This window comes from Mesoplodon bidens (genome assembly GCF_964165515.1).
Source record: "Mesoplodon bidens genome assembly, contig: HAP1_SCAFFOLD_289, whole genome shotgun sequence".
NCBI classification, from domain to species: domain Eukaryota; kingdom Metazoa; phylum Chordata; class Mammalia; order Artiodactyla; family Ziphiidae; genus Mesoplodon; species Mesoplodon bidens.
In genome coordinates this window covers 318771-336311 of record NW_027672374.1, presented here as the reverse complement: position 1 = coordinate 336311, position 17541 = coordinate 318771, and the positions used below count along the sequence as shown (strand labels likewise).

The 17541-nt window shown below is 40.0% G+C and overlaps 1 protein-coding gene across 1 annotated transcript; it reads right to left on the bottom strand.

Annotated features, from left to right (window-relative positions):
• Window positions 1–3721: 3721 nt before the first annotated feature.
• LOC308610298 (uncharacterized protein) lies at window positions 3722–14650 on the bottom strand. The gene is made up of 3 exons (XM_081259487.1): window positions 13910–14650; window positions 4251–4326; window positions 3722–3791 (listed from the first exon to the last, which is right to left on the bottom strand). Exon 1 carries the CDS (start codon window positions 14377–14379, stop codon window positions 14053–14055), a length of 327 nt encoding a protein of 108 aa, XP_081115613.1. The 5' UTR covers window positions 14380–14650; the 3' UTR covers window positions 3722–3791; window positions 4251–4326; window positions 13910–14052.
• Window positions 14651–17541: the final 2891 nt, after the last annotated feature.

Here is a 17541-nt window from a genome sequence, read left to right as displayed (position 1 = left end):
TAAAATGTAAAATAAGCCAATAGTGAGTTGGTTTTAAAAATTATTCAGTTTGGTTAAGGCAACAAGTAATTACCAAGTCAATGAATATATGTTGTATATTTTTTTAAGTGACTGTGTTAAGGGGGTAATACTAAAGGATTTTTCTATAATTCTCCTTAACATTACTCTTGTGTTTGAATGTTTTTAAAATAATCCAATCAACTAATTCTAGGTTGTCAAAATTTTTACAGTAGCCATTTATTGCTCTCTGGGAAGTTCTAAAGCAAACTCTACTCATTTAATAAAGTTTTGTTTTACCCTAAAAAAAATACATTCCCTCAGTACTTTGTCTTTTGTATCCTTTTGCATTTACTTCATTCTTTTTTTTATATAAAGAAGTCAAGTATCTGATACTTTTTTATTTTTTTTTTAATTTATTTTTGCTGTGTTGGGTCTTCGTTTCTGTGCGAGGGCTTTCTCTAGCTGTGGCAAGCGGGGGCCACTCTTCATCGCAGTGCGCGGGCCAACCACTATCGCGGCCTCTCTCGTTGCGGAGCACAGGCTCCAGACGCGCAGGCTCAATAGTTGTGGCTCACGGGCCCAGTTGCTCCACGGCATGTGGGATCCTCCCAGCCCAGGGCTCGAACCCATGTCCCCTCCATTAGCAGGCAGACTCTCAACCACTGCGCCACCAGGGAAGCCCTACTTCATTCTTTATTATCACTGCGAAACAACTTTGTTTCCTGTTCAGATGCCAAAAAGTGGATATCAATACCTCCTGAGTTTTACTCATCACAGATCAGTTTTGGATATCAGGGACAGAGACAACAGCTATTTCCAATGACTTTGAGACATACTTTGAACATGTGATTAACATGTTGAGTGTTGAAATGTGTGTCGAGCTCATTATACTTGCTCTACAAGGTTTCAAACTGCAAAGATTTAAAAATCTTTATCTTTGAATAGTTTTCCTGTGCTGTCCCTTTGTGTCAGACTGTTAATGTGCAGTCTGGCACCTTCAACTAATGTGGCTTTGTAACCAATTATTTACATGTTGTTTTATCCACAGAGAATCTTTTTTTAAAATAACTTTACTTATTATTTATATTTGGCTATGTTGGGTCTTTGTTGCTGCATACGGACTTTTTCTAGTTGGGGCGAGCAGGGGCTACTCTTCGTTGTGGTGTGCGGGCTCCTCATTGCTGTGGCTTCTCTTGTTGTGGAGCACGCGCGCTAGGCACTGGGGCTTCAGTAGTTGTGGCATGCGGGCTTCAGTAGTTGTGGCTCATGGGCCCTAGAGCACAGGCTCAGTAGTTGTGGCGCACGGGCTTAGTTGCTCGGTGGCATGTGGGATCTTCCTGGACCAGGGCTCGAACCCATGTCCCCTGCACTGGCAGGCGGATTCCCAACCACTGTGCCACCAGGGAAGTCCGCACACAGAGAATCTTAAGGTCAAAACATACAACCTGATTAACTACACTTCCTCCTGTTCACATTTCCCTCATCTTTTCTTCATCTTCTGTCTATGTATCCTTGGCCCTGTTTATATTAAGTGCTTTTACCATTTTATTGGATTGTCTGTATTCCGGTGAGTTACCACAATGCTTTATGAGACACGCTAGGATATAAATGCATTTAAGTAATATATATATATATATATATGTACTCTGCTTGAGTGCAGTGAATTCATTATCATGGGTCGGGATAAAATTTAGCATAGGTCGATATGTAATTTGTAAACTAATAAAGTCTTAAAAGTGAGGAAATAAGTCTTTTAAATTTAATTATTTATTGTAAAGAGCAGAATAGCATACATAAACACGTGCCTAATGAAAACTTGTATTTTAATTTGGAACTCTCATGAACACCTATTTTTTTGTTCTTCTAATGGTATGATAGTAGGCCATTTGATTATTTTTCTTTTTATGGCTTTAACTTTAGAACAATGAAATATTCATAAATTTTAAAAGGTATTTTTCTTTATTTGATGGGGGTGGGATACTGGAGAAATGAAAGGTCAAACACATACTTGTCTATATAGTGTGTACTTTTATTTCAATAACTGATTTAAAATTCCTAAAAGGATGCTATAATAAGTTATTATGCCATTTTACAGACTGAATTAAGTGAATTTCAGGGAGGTTTGAAACTTGTCTAAGGCTATCCAGCTGCTAAGTGGTAGAAGTGAGAATTAAATCCAGGTACACCTATCGCCAAAGTTTCTGCTCATCTCTTTACATCATCCACTTTTAATAGCCAATGCTTTTCTGCTTACAAATATGACTGAGGTTTCCAGACAGTCAACATTGCTTTTCAATCAGATAGAAAAATTACTGTTGCTTCCCTATAGACAGATTCCTTTTCCATTAAGTGACTTTAGTCGTTCAGATAATACTTCCAGACAATAGTCATCATACAGTTGGAGACTAAGAACAGAACTCAGGGATGTGTCTAGCAGTCAGTAAAGACCAACTGGGCTCACTGATGATCCTTACGGTCATTTCCTCTAGACTAACATAATGTTATTAAGAAGACCCTAATAATTCACAGTACTGCCCTTGCCTGATTGTTTGTTCTTCTCCCTCTTTCACTCTCTCTTTCCCCATATTATTATTATTATTCTTGACAATTTTTGGTGAATTAAATTCAGGGATTAGTATTCAGGAGCACTAGTCACAAAAGCAGAGAATTTTAGCTCACACCAAAGGAAGAAAATAGAGAAAAAGTATAAATTATATGAATACACACATATATCACACATGTACCAACTATATGTTGCACTTCTCCAAAATCTATTCGGTATCTGCACATTTATTGTATGTTAGCAGTAAGACTAGAAATGAGCATAACGCTCTGTTTACAAGATACAGAAAACAGACCCAAATATGAAAATTACTAGCAATGAGAATGGCGAAGAAAGACTACAACAAGGAATGTAGATGATATTTTTGTTTCTTAGCTATGATGCCAAATATTGAACTTTCAACTTGAGACAAGGAGGCCATAAAAAGTTGTATTAGTTTCCTAGAGCTGCCATGACAAAGTACCAGAGACTGAGGAGGTTAAACAACAGAAATTTACTCACTCACGGGTGTAGAGGCTAGAAATCTGAGATAAGGTGTCAACAGGATTGATTTCTTCTGAGGTATCTCTTCTTGGTCTGTAGATGCCATGTTCCCCTTTTGTCTTCACATGGTCTTCTCTCTGTGCATGTCTGTGTCCTAATATTTCCTTTTTATAAGGACACCAGTCATATTGAATTACAGCCCACCCATTTGACCTCATTTGACCACAGTTACCTATTTCAGGGCCTTATCTCCAACACAGTCATATTACGAGGTATTGGGGGTGAAGACTTCCACGTATTAACTTGAGCAGGACACAGTTCAGGTGATAATAGAAGATAAGAGTAATTTAAGCAAGTAAGTAACTATTGTTTACAGTGAGTTGCTTAAGGATATGAATTTACTCAAGAAAAACAAGAAGAAATTACATAACACTGTGTGTTATACAAAGATATTAAATTAATCATCATAACATCCTGTGAGATGGGCATTAAATTAGACTAAGCAAGAGTAAGCAACTTATCCAGAATTGTATAGTTGGTACTTTCCAGAATTTAAACCAGGTATTTCCCAGTTCCATTCTACGTTATATATTCATTTCATTATTTGAAATGCACTTTGAGTCTTCATTTTGCTTAGTTTCTGAAGTTATATGGGGATAGAATGGAGTTGGATATTTTCAGTGACATTCACACATGGGGAAGGAAATTGAGTCCAGAAGCTTCAGCAATGTTTCCATGGAGAACGCTAACAACAGAACCAGAAACACCGTTATCCTTCTGGTTCAGAATCAATTTTAAGAAGCCCAATGTTTTCCAAACTTTCACTAATGGGCTCTGTAGGGTCCTCTAACAATTTCTAAGAGACTAACTAGCTTCACATTCCAAGCCACTTAAGACAAGGAGGTCTGGTTGTTCTCTGTGAGGAAATCAAGTGACAATCATAGCTGGTAATTTAGGGTAATTTCTTCAGGGCCCAGGAAAAACCTAATACACAAGTAATAATCATTGTTCAGTGCATCTTTGACAAGGATTCATCAAGTATCAAAGAGGTCTATAAATTGGGAGAAATTATGATCAAAGACAAACATAGACCACAGATATTTAATTAATGCTCAATTATTTACGAGTTTAACTTTGGTTAACCTCGTTTTCCTTCTTCTAGACAATTTCCAATTCATCTCCACAAAGAGACCAGAATACTTACCTTCCAAAACAAGATTTATTGTGTTCCTTTAATTCAAAGCAGACAGTGACTTCTACATTCACTCCACCAAGTTTTGCTAGGAGAGAAAAGGAGACATTATATTTTGTCTTGAATTACATAAGCCACCATACTTGACTTAGCCCATCCTACTGGAAGCACTTTGACGTAGATTCTACAGTCTTGTCTTACACCTTCTATGGAATCAAGCCAAGGGAATCACACATAGTTACAGCTGGAAAAACGTTTGTTCTGGGTTGATACTTTTAGCCTTTACCACCAAGACTTTATCACCAAGATCTATCTTTACAGTCTCTAAACAGGAAACCTTCTTGCCTTCCATTTTCATATTGACAAGGAACGTAACGGGAAGAACTGAGAAGTACCCAAAGTCAGCTAGCAGCCAGCACAGATAAATCATCTGTCGACATATTGTTTCTTTCAAATGATATAAACATAAGAGGAAGTCCTAGTGTTTGAAACAATTGTGCATGATAAAATTCCATGAAAACCTAGAAATCCAGATGCAGATCAGTAACATATTGGCTAAATAAGCTGTTATGTTCATGCAATGGACAAGTGTACAGACATTAAGAAGAACGAGATACTCTTTTCTATGAGATTCTCTTTTCACTGAACTCATCAGTGCTGCAAAAACAATGTTACATAATACTTTTTCTTTAACATTATATCAGGCATCCTCATCTTGTCCTGCATATTGCCAGTGTTACTAAAGTTTATCATTTACCTCTTTCTCTTTTAGACATATAATTTCTTCTTATTTTGGAAGCATTCATCAATCCCTATTTTACTGTCTCTTTTAAATTACAAATGAATATTGAATTTTATAAACTATCTTTTGCGGGATATTTCAAGTGATTGTATAGTTTTGCTCTCCTTGGACCTTGTTACATGGTAAATTATATTTTGTTATTTTATATATTCTATTTATTATATATTGTATTACATTTACTAATTACATTTATTACATTATAATTACATTATAATTAAGGTAGCATTTTGTTTTAGATAGACAGAACAACCAGAGGAATAGGAAGCATCTTAAAATTAAATGCAAGAGCATAAGGGAATTGAGATTAAAATAAAATTCACATATTGGATCAGTAGCAAAAATTATTCAACAAAAGTGGGAAAATATGGCTATCATTACTAAATTCTAGATACAGCAACTAGTTAAAAGTTAAAAAATAAGGAAACTGTAAAGGCATCAGAAACCTGGGAGACATGAAATAAAGTATTCATGAGGAATACCTTTCTAAGATACAAAGAAAAAAGGATACATTTAATTATATAAGAATTAAAATTTGCCTCATGGCAAAATGCACTACAAAGGTCAGAAAACAAGCAAAAGAAATTGGGAAATATATTAAGAAATGGATATGCTCTCTTTACAACTCTTGAGAGAAGCACTTGTTTCTTTTTCCTTTAACCTGTTATGGGGGTATTAATCTATAATGTAAGTGCATGGTTCCTTTCCTTTAACCTCTAATGTGAGATTTAATCTATATGGTAAGTGCATGGTTCCTTTCCTTTCATCTGTAATGTGAGTGTCAACATGCGGCACTGTTCCCAAGCACAGACTTTGGATGTTCCTGTACTGGTCCCATCACTGACCATCCACAAAAACTTACAAATGTTGCTTCACTTTCCTGGGGGTTAGAGTCCTGGCTACGAAATGGAAGCAAAATAGAACTTTCCCGCAGGGATGATAGAAGGTTTAAAGGAGTAAATATGTAAGTGACTTAGCACAGTGCCTAGTACAAGAGAGATCAATAGAAGTACTTATCAATTTTTAAAGAGACAGATGAAAGAAATCAAATGTGGTGATTTCAATCTATTGATATATATTCTTGACTTTAAACTACCTTTTCATTCATTGGATGACCTAACTTGCTCATGCTTTTTCTTACTCTGGTGAACTTGGGTAGCTAACATCATAGTTTAAAATTTTTGCTTTTATATTTACAAGTAAATTTGACCTGTAAATTTCTTTTTCCTTATAGTCCTCATCTATTTTCAATATTAGGATTATATAGACTTCATAAGATGAATAAAGGAGCATTCTTACTTTGCTACTCTCTAGGAGTTTTTCTTTGTTAATATTGATGTTATCTGTTTAATAGAAGTTCGATAGAATTCACCTCCCAAATGATCTGGCTGGGCCTGGTATTTTCTTGGTGAAAGATTGTAAACTATTGACAGAATTCCTTTACTGGTGAAAGAACTCCAGCTATAAATTTCCTCTTGTGTCAGTTTTGGTAAACTTTAGGAGCTAGGAAATTGTCCACTTTACAGAAATGTTCAAATTTACTGGCATTTCATATATTCTCTGTTTGTACTCTCTGCTGTAACATTGTCCTGATTCTTTCTGTATATTATTTACTTGTGTTTTTGTTTTGCTTAATCAAAGTGTGTTTTTTAAATCTTTTCAAAGAATATTCTTTTGACTTACTGCATCACCTCAATTTTATACTTTTTTCTGTTTTATTAAGTTCGGCTCATATCTTTATTATCTATTTTTCTATGTTCTCAGGGTTTATTGTTTTACTCTTCTGATGTCAATTAAAACACTTGGTTATTAATTTTAAGAAATCTTTTTAGTTATAAATAGTTGAACTTTTTGAAGATTCCAGCTTAGTTGTAAGTATCTAAGGGTCAGCTCGTCCACATTGTTGCTAGCCTAAGGCTTAGTTCACCCTATCGCAATGTATATATTGACATTTTTTCCCCTCGACTTTCTGTGTTTTGCTACTTCTCACTTTTCTTTGGAGAGAAGCCCTTTGAAATACCCTTAACTTATTTTACAGCCAACAAGTCTTTAAAATAATGTGTATTTTTAAAAGATAAATCTACTTATATAATTAGGCAGAAAATCTGATCTGCCATATTTTTAAAAACAGCATAAATTCACTCTTCTCCATGATTAATCTGCTGTATTACATGACCTTCGAGTTTTTAGCTTTATCAATGACATGTACTTGAAAAATGTTTTAAAGATCCTGCCCAGTCTTTTAGAACATCCTTGTTCCTTGTTTCAGTTCTAGTTTTATGTATATTTTCTGCCTTGCACCTGATTCTTCCAACATCTGATGGATGGCCTTGGGAATCTAATTGTGGTATTGATTGTTTTTTGCTGATTCTCTCCACTTCTAGCTGATTTCTTCATTATTGTGTAAATTTAGATCATGAGCTCATGTTTAGCTAAACTTTATCTGTGGGAATGCTATAGGCCTGTGTTGAAGGTCTACCTCTCCAGAAAGGGTTTAGTTTTGTGTTTGGAATACCACCGATTTGGGAGCATTTTAAGTTAATTTCTTAGCTTCTGTTTGCAAGACCGCACATAAATTTGCAACCCAAACACTGTGAACACAGATATGAGGTTCAGAATTCTCAAGATTTCCTGTTTCCTACCCAGAGCAGAGGCCAAGAGAATTTGGTCTTAGTCTCCCTTTGCCAGCAGATATTTTTCCTCCTGGCACACCCTTTCATTGAAGGTGAAGCTAGGGATAGATAGGTTTAGTTCTAACTTCCCATCTAGTAGGGATGGAGTCTTACCTCCTGCCTCTCATGTGGTCATGGCCATTTAAAAACAAGTCTCTATGTCAGGTGTGTCATTAAACTAAGGCATCCAGACAGATGCCTATTTTTATGGCCTATGAGCTATGAATAATTTTCACATTTTAACTGGTAACATTTTAAATGGTTACCTAAGTACCTAAATAATATCCTCAATTTTGCCACTTTGGTCTACAAAGCCTAGAATATTTGCCACTTGGCTCCATAAAAACAGCATTTCCAGCTTCTGTTCTAAGCTATCAAGATCTTCAATCCACTCCTAATATAGCTATAACTCTCACACATGTACCACCCTTCTTTCATGGGTCCTGGAAATTTCTACTGCATACTTCAAAAATCAACCACGCACTGAAAAATAAGTTGTGTACATTTAACCTAGCATACCTAACCCTTTTCCTTTAGGAGAGTTTTTCAAGTAATCTTGCCCACCGTATTCTTTAGAGCTTCATTAATAATGGCAAAAAATTAAAACAACTTAACATTCAACAAATGGGAATTGTTCATAACAATTATAGAAGCACATACAGTAGAAAACTATAAACTGTTATTGAAACAGTGAGACATAACTAGTTTTATTCTTAGAGAACTATGTTTATTTAGGTCCCTTTTGTTTAAATAAGTATATTTGTGTGAATGTATGTATATAGTCATGTATTTATATACACATACATTATTTGTATGATATAGTTATGTAAACATATGAAATACATACCTATACACATACCTTTGATTTATATTTGTATACATACACAGGAATATAATTATAGATATTATATAGTTATATACATTGAACTGAAAACTGGTAGTATACATATATATCGTATATAAATGTGTGTCTATGTGCATGTGTAGAACAGCAGGTTGAGAGATATGGAAGCATGAGTTAGACAGGGTTCACGATTGTAAAAGTAGTTATGTGTAGGTAGTGAGGTTAAGGCCCATTTGAATGAAAATATTGCATATTTTTACATCAACTGTTATGATGAACAGATTCCTATGTAAATAAAATTATAAATAGCTATACATACTTGTATGTGTAATGTAGAATTAACATATATATAGTTTTATAGATGTATTATATTTATATTATATAATATAATTGTCATACTAATGCATTATGTATTGTGTTATATAGAATATATTAACTATAGTGTATTATATCAGATAATAATAATTATATATTTATAATATATATATAAATACATATATTTATAATTTATATATTATGATATAATTGTTTTATAATCAATATTACAGGATATATCATATTAATATTATGAACATATTAACCATATAAATACATTTCATTACTCATATATTTTGTATATAATATATGCTAGGCAAAAATATATATTAATATAATACATAATTGTTATACATTAATATAAATATTAGTATATTACATTTATATATCAATATAATATCTAATACTGGTATATTTATATTATATTTAATATGTACATAGCTAATGCTCTTTAAACCCATCTGCTACAAGTAGAAGAAGACCAGGAGTATGGGCAAAGCAAATTCTAAAAGTATTAGATTACTCATATTCATTTATATGTCATTTTCCTGGAATCTGCATCTGGCTATTAGAGAGGACACACAGCAAAATCAACACGAAGTGCCCAGGAGGACGTAGGATCCTTTACTTATCGGAACCTCAAAGGAAACACAGTGCTATCCGGTTCCCCATCAAAGAGCCAAGAGCAAACCTTGAAGCACCCAGTAAAAGCCCATCAAACAAAAAAGCTTTCCCACTTAAACTGGAAAAACTTAAGTTCCCAAGAGACCCCCTACATCAACCACCGAAGCTCATTTGGCAGTAAAAACTATAACGTTCACCGAACAACAAGAAACCCAAAACAATAGTTGTTTTAGCACAAACAAAAAAAAGCAGCTAATGAGTGTCTCTCCTGTTTGAAAGAAGGGGGTGGGAAGTGGGCAGAAGACTTGATAGGAAAGATAAAAAGAAAAGGAAAAGGAAAATAAAAGTTTCCAGTTTGACACTCAAGCTGTCTTCTGCATCCATTTCATCAAGACCACCAAGTCAATGTGGAGGCTTTTTCCTCCTTCCCTTTTCTTTTCATGACACTGATCACAACCAGCACTGCAGATTCCATCGAATTAAGGAATGCTGTTACCTACATGTGTGAACGAGCTGTGAGTAAAGTACTCAAGTAGAGGAAACCTAAAGTGAAACGTCCTCATGAATGTCCATGTGGCTGAGCAGGAAGTTAGCCTCTCATAGATGTGCTAAAGAAGAAGAGTTGGCTTTTATTTTATTTACTTTTTCCCGGACTGTGTTGAATGACTATCATCTACAAGTTCAGGCTACTTTTTGCTGAGGATTAATGCACTGGGAGAGCTGAGAGAAAACTGAAGAGTAGAGCTGTCTTTTTCTTGACCAGTTCACCTTACTTTCCCAAACTCTAAGTCTTTCCCTAATGCTTTCTCCTTTTTATTGTAGTAAAATGAACAGAACACAAAGTTCACCATTTTGATCATTTTACAATTCACTGTACCATTCAGTGGAATTTAGTTCGGTCACAATGTCGTGCAACTATCACCACTGTCCAGCGGCAAAACATTTGCATCACCCCAAGAGGAAACCTACACCCATTTGAAGGAGCCATTCCCTATTTCCCTCTGTTCCAAACCCCTGGCCACCACTAATGTATAATATTTGCCATGTGTATGGATATGCCACTGCTGGACGTTTCATATAAATGGAACCATACCATATGTAGCCTTTCGTGCCTGACGATAAGTTGTGCAGTGGTAGGAACAACTAAAATGCGATGTACTGTATGATGTATGTTTTACTGAAGTGGCTTGGTCAGATTATAATGATTTATGATAGAAATCACGTAAAGCAAGCATCACAATTCTCCAGGAATATTCTGTAGAATGCTAATGTTAATTACGAATATGTGAATCCCCAATCTTTCATTTGCATTGACCTTATCTCCTTAATTCTTCTCCCAACACTGCCATAATTAGAGTTGAGTTCTAAAACGTACCTTCCTCTTTCCCCATAGAAATTGTCCCACAATTTCAAAAAGTTCTCAAAGGTGAAAAAGTGCACACGACGTTTATCACGTTTCCAAATGCCGATGGAAAGGCTAAGCTAACACTGTCCAAAATGCAATCTTCTTCTGTGAGAGCACCCAGCTTTAAACAAATACACATATTCTAAATAGAGCTTAGATCTGTGACATGTTTTGGCCACTGAAGTATGAGCAGACATGATGGCCTTAAATGAGCAGAAGAGGCCTTAAATGGGCTTGTGCGGTTGGGCTCACCTCTTATGTTTCCGTGAACTTTTAGAGAAGACAGGGCCTGGGGGCTGCGGCCTCACAGTTGGGCTCCAGACGAAGAGGTGTGTGACAGACCTCAAACTGACCCAAAACACGGAACAAAACTAGCCATCTAGAGGTCTAAAAGAGAGCCACTGCAGCTGGCCCAGAGGTCCAAGAAAAATAAATTCTTGTTTATGTAACTGACTTTGGTGTGATTTGTTCCAAAGCATTATCACAGCAAGAGCTGACGAACACAACATCCTCCAAATCATTGTGATGTACATGGATGCCACCATGCCTACATTTAAGGCAACTGTGTACTCAAATTGTGAGAATTCTTGAACTCTTGGTGCCTCTCCAACACAGTGTACATGGCTAAATTTCCACAAATAAGTTCACTCATATGCCACAAAGATCTCCCTCAACTTTTATTAAATGTAAAGCAAAGTTCTTTCTTTTCATTTTCTGCTTCTACATAGTTAAAATGCTGTTTATCAATGTAAAACGGTTCTTGCCGTTTGGCTTCTGTCGTTAGAGTCCTTTGAACTCTTTGGCTTTTCAGCTCCTAGGCTGTAAGATTTGAATCAGCAAATGCCCCAAGGAGAAAAGCTGCGCCCAATGTCAAGCTTGCGTCTGTGTTTCCTTCTCTCCAGAACGTGGCCCACATGTCTTGGTGTCTCTCTCACATTCAGACGCCAGCGAACAGACGTTTTCCTACTCCATCCAGCTGTTCTACGATTCCTTTAGACTTCGCCCGATCTTACGTTATTATCCGACCATCATCTCAGTTACCCCGAGGAAGAAAATGTACAATTTTCAGAGAAAACGGAACCCTGGCACACTGTTGGTGGGAATGTAAACTGGTGCAGCCTCTGTGGACAACAGTATGGAGGGTCCTCAAAAACTAAAACTAGAACTACCATATAACCTCGCAACTCCACTCCTGGGTTTAAATCCAAAAAGAACAAAAACACGTGTTTTTAAAAACACGTATTTGAAAAGATACATGCACCCCAATGTTCGGAGCATCAGTGTTTACAATTACCAAGATATGGAAGCAACCTAAGTGTCATCAAGTGATGAATGGATAAAGAAGATGCGGTACATATAACCAATGGCAGACTACTCAGCCTTAAAAAAGAAAGAAATGTTGCCATTTGCAGCAACATAGATGGACTTGGAGGGTATTGTGGTCAGTGAAAAAAGTCAAACAAAAACAAACACTGTAGGACATCACCTATATATGGAATCTAAAAAATCCAGCAATCTACCGAATGTAACAAAAAGAAGGGGAGTCAGAGATATAGAGAACAAACTAATGGTTGCCAGTGCAGAGGGGGAGGAGGGGGCAATACGGGGTGGGGAAGGGAGAGATGTAAACTACTGGGTGTACGATAGGCTCAAAGACGTATTGTACAACACGGGGAATATAGCCAATACTTTGTAATAACTGTAAATGTAAAGTAACCTTTAGAAAGTATATAAAATTTTTTTGAAACAGAAATCATACTGAAAAGTGGAAACAATTTAAATGTCCATCAACAGGAAAATGCACATACAAATTATTGTATTTCCCAACATGGGAATCCTACATAGTGAGGAAAGTACATGAACTAGACAGATCTTTACGTGTCAGCATGGATGAACCTAGCAAAGATAACACTAAAAAAAGCAAGTAAGAAGAGAAAACATAGTAGAATACTATATGAGGTTTAAGAGTACTTAAAAATAGAAAGACATGCATGCAGTGATGGGGACCAAGTTCAGAAGAGTGGTTACCCAGGGTCAGCTGGGGAGTGGCTGTGTTGGGGAAAGTGGTCACAGCAGGCTCTTGCACAGGAATGGTAATGTTTCAGTTCACACGCTGGCTGGAGGACGGAGGAGTGTCTGCGATGTTATAATGTGAGCACGCTGCGTGTGAAAGCCATTGCTGACCACATGTAGGGGATCTGGTACGCGGGAGCTGGTAGTGGGTGGAGGCATCCAGAAGGTGGTGGTAGAAGAGGAACGCTGTATGCATAACGCCTAAGGCCTGACCAGAGGACGACCACTGTTCTAGAAACTGGACACAAATCCAACTTCTACGGCCAATGTTAAAAGACAGACTGAGGCATGTTTAAAATAAGACTTTCCGTGAGCAAAAATAGATTCAATTCAGGCACCACCAAAGCGGAAGTGGTGAGGAGCGCTCCAGCCACAGGAGCTGCAGAGATGTTTATTTTAAAAGGGCAGAAGCCAAGCAAGGAAATGACTGACTTGCTATCGCTTTAAAGCCTAGTTGGTGGTTTCTGACTGGTTGTCCTCAGTGGTGTGCGTCACCCTGAGCCGTTGACAGGCTTAGATTTTGGTTGGTTTACGTAGGCGGCCGCATCGCTAGAGCCACCGCAGGCTAACGGCCCCCTGCAGGGTTCATTTACTAACACCAATTGTCTGAGTCCTTCCTCTTACTCCGTCACTTCAGTTCCTACGCCTCAGTTTCCCTTCTGTAAAGTGGATATTCAGTAGTAAATTCTCGGTGGAGTTGTCAGTACAAAACAAAGTGATTATTAGTAACCACGATCATGTCCTGAATGCATGGAACACGTCACCATTTGCCATCTACCGTGTCAAGTTAGCAGAAACTCCAGAAATTAAGAGCTCTCCGCATAAATTCACACACCCGTGCACCAGGTAAGGGACCACAGGCAGACGTTCACTCCGCCTTTCGTGTGTCCCTCACGGAATACACGCTCTCTCCTGGGCGGGGGGAGCCCAGACACTTACGGGAGTTTACGTTTAAAATGCGTTGATACAACCAGGTCTCACGTTTGTTAGGATGAGTCAGCAAACGCTGTTTGGAAACCCCGAAGTCTCCACACCTCGCACGTTTCGCGCTGCCTTAGTCTCAGAGCTCAAGCCCCTTCTCTTCAGGCCGCGTCACCATGGGAGACAGGGCTGCGGGGGGACGCGACGCACGGCGAGCGTGCTGACGTCCTCGAGCCCCGCCCCCGCGGCACCGCCCGCCGACGTAAACCGCCGCCCCGCGGCGTGGAGGGCGTCGATGCCTGCGCCAACACCAGGCCACGCGGGGTCTCCGGAGCGCGGCATGCGGGGGTTGGTCTAGCTGGGGCCCGTGGCCCTATGTCTTCTGGCTGCGACGCCGGTCCTGCGCACGTTGCGGGGCCGCAGCCGCCGGGCGGTGGGCGCCCGAGGGGCCGGGAGGCGAGCCGTGTCCCCCAGGCGGGTGTGGGCATCGTGTCCGCAGCCAGCGTCGCCGAGGCCGCGCTCGGGCCATGATCACTTGGTGAAGCTGCGCCGGGACAGCGCGGCCGACATCTTTCCGCGCTCTGAGGACCTGTGCGCGCTGCAGGACTCGGTGCCTCTGCCCTCCGTGCGCGCTTCCCTACAGGAGGGCCTGCTGGACTTAAGGCCGACCGCCTCCGCGGGGTGCACTGGGCGCCACTCCTGAGCACCCGCTGCCCCTGATCTGTATCCAGAGCTTCTTCCAGCCACGGCTTGTCGAGACAGGTTTGTACTTCCCGCTTCCAGGGCTCCTCGTGTGGGCGCTGAGAAGCGGGGTTTTAAATGGTGCAAGGTGGAGGGTGGGCACTAGAACCAGTGCCCAATGCCCGGGTGTGCGTGCACTAGACGGGGCGTGCGGCCTAGGACTCCTGCCAGCTCGGTGACCCCGGCCGGGTGCCTTAAGGCTTTAAGGTCTCAGTGTTCCCATCTGTAGCGTGGGCTGAACAGGACCCAGTCTCTGTGGCGGATACAAGGATGCACTGAGTTAATGCTTCTAGACTCTACAAAGTAGAACACTTAGCACAGTTCGGAGCATCGTTAATTGTTGCACAAATGTTACCTGGTCTGTTGAATGACTTTGCCTGGTACACACCAAAGCGATTAGGAAATGGATATATCCCGGCTTCATTTCCTTTCCATTAAAACAGGGCTCAAGAAAATAAAAAATTTTTTTCAATAGTCGTATCATATAGTGCAAAGAGCACCGGTGTGAAGGCAGCTTAGGGTGTGAATTCCAGGGCTTATGCTCTCTGTGGCCTGGGCAGGTTTCTTTTGCACTACAATCCCCACACTTGTAAAATGACGTTAATAACCACTCTTTCTGTGGGTTCTTAGAATTAATTAAGCAGGTTATGTGTGTAAAGTAGCCTGGCACTTGAATGAGTTGCCAGAACCAAGGGCTGCTGGAGAGGATGCTTCTGCCGTATGTAATCTTCCCTTCTACTGGGCAGCAAGTAAACACAAGCACAGTAGTCAGTGCTCTGGAAGAAGTGAGTTCTGGTGCTACAGAGCCCAGAATCTCTTTTTTCTTTAATTTAATTTTTATTTTATATTGGAGGATAGTTGATTTACAATATTGTGTTAGTTTCAGGTGTACAGTAAAGTGATTCCGTTATACAGATATCCATTCCTTTTCAGAGTCTTTTCCCATCTAGGTTGTTACAAGATATGCAGTAGAGTTCCCTGTGCTATGCAGTAGGTCCTTGTTGATTATCTAGTTTATATACAGTCGTGTGTATGTGTTAATGCCAAACTCCTAATTTATCCCTCCCCCCGATCTTTCCCCTTTGCAGAGCACAGAACCTTGGAAGGGAAAGTTCAGGGTAGGATTCTTGGAGGAGGTGCCATCCTTTCTAAGGATATGTGGAAGCTCCTGGGGTGGCAGGAGAGAGCAGTGTGTGTTGACGTTTGAGAAATATAAGAAAATATGGCAAAACTAATGTACAGGACTGGAACTCAGGGTTTGGGAAAGAAATGAGAGTGGATACTGGAAACTTAGTGAGGCCCAAGAGAATGGGGCCTTGTTTGTCCTGTCAGAAGTTTGGATGTTTATCCTGAAGTCTGTGGGAAACACCAAAGAACAGTGAGATGAACTTGTGGTTTAGAGGCTCACTCGGACCTCCATGTGGAAGGCAGTTGATTTGGTGCAGGGTGAATTGTAATCTGAGGGTCCCACTTAAGTTATAAAAAGTGGGACTGGGTTTTGCAGATCTGAGAGAGAATGGGTAGGGCCTGGTGACCAGTTAGAAAAGGGAGGGCAACAAGCGTGGGTGACACTTTACAGCTGCATCTTTTTGAGAGATACAGAGCAGAGTAGGAAGGGATTGGGGGTGGCGAGAGGATCTTACTTCATCTTCAGTGCTTTAGAGGGGCCTGGTAGACGGGTCTGGACCCAAGGTACATATCTGGGCTTTTGGGGAGGACAGGTATTTGGAGGCATGGGAGAGACTTAGGTCATCCACAAGAAGATCCAAAGAATCGTAGGTCTGAGACATTTTTAAGTGGGTATATTTGAGGATGTTTATAAGCTGTGAGAAATTAGCCAGCAGAGGAAGGGTGTAAGGATCTAGGACAGGAAATGATTGTTCATTTGATTTTGAAAAGCTGAATACTCATCGTGTGCCTGGCCTTTTTCCAGGATCTGGGGTTCACACCATCTGTTACCTCTTCTGCAAGGACAGTTCAACTCATCCCCTGGTGAAGAGAAGTCAGATTATTCTTTGCATCCCATTCAGGTATAAGAACTGTTCTGTACCTCTGAAGGGACTTTACTTAACCAGAGTAATAAGTTAGAAACCAAAAGAAATTAGAGCTGGAAGGGACCTTAAAGGCCACTGTACTTAATTTTGCCTAATATTTTACACTGAATGTAAGAAAAGTTTATTGTAGAGCCCATTCTCTTCAGAGTTCCTTCACTGAACTTCCTTTATGTCTTGCATCCAGTGGGTCTATCTTGTATATTCTGGCCTCCTCCTCAATTTGCTTTTTTTTTTTTTTTTTTGCGGTACGCGGGCCTCTCACTGCTGCGGCCTCTCCCGTTGCGGAGCACAGGCTCTGGACGCGCAGGCTCAGCGGCCACGGCTCACGGGCCCAGCCGCTCCGCGGCACGTGGGATCCTCCTGGACAGAGGCACGAACCCGCGCCCCACGCATTGGCAGGCGACCCTCAACCACTGCGCCACCAGGGAAGCCCTAAATTTGCTTCTTCATCCATATTGCATTTTGCCCAGACTATGGCCGAAACTCCTGGGTGGTTTCACGGCCCCTGGGTTCAGTTCCTCTAAGTTCATGTGCCTACTCGGGTTAAGTGATCTTCTAACATAAAAAGATGTGCTTAAAATAATGCTGCTGATGGCTTGCCCACACAGAGTTAGTGCACACTAGCCGCCCAGCGTGTGCTCTGCACGGAGGCGTGTAGTCTGAACTATGTTCGGCCAAGCCTCCTGGGGCTCTTTGCCCTGAGGAAGGGGAGCTTTTTGTGATCACTCCCTTTATCTAGTCGGTCCTTCAGCAGCGGGGAGCCTTTTTCTAATCAGCGGAGGCACCCTTACTCAGCCAGTGGTAGCCCCAGGTCTCACCACCTGTGGGATACAAGCCACGCTCTCTCCCAGGCTT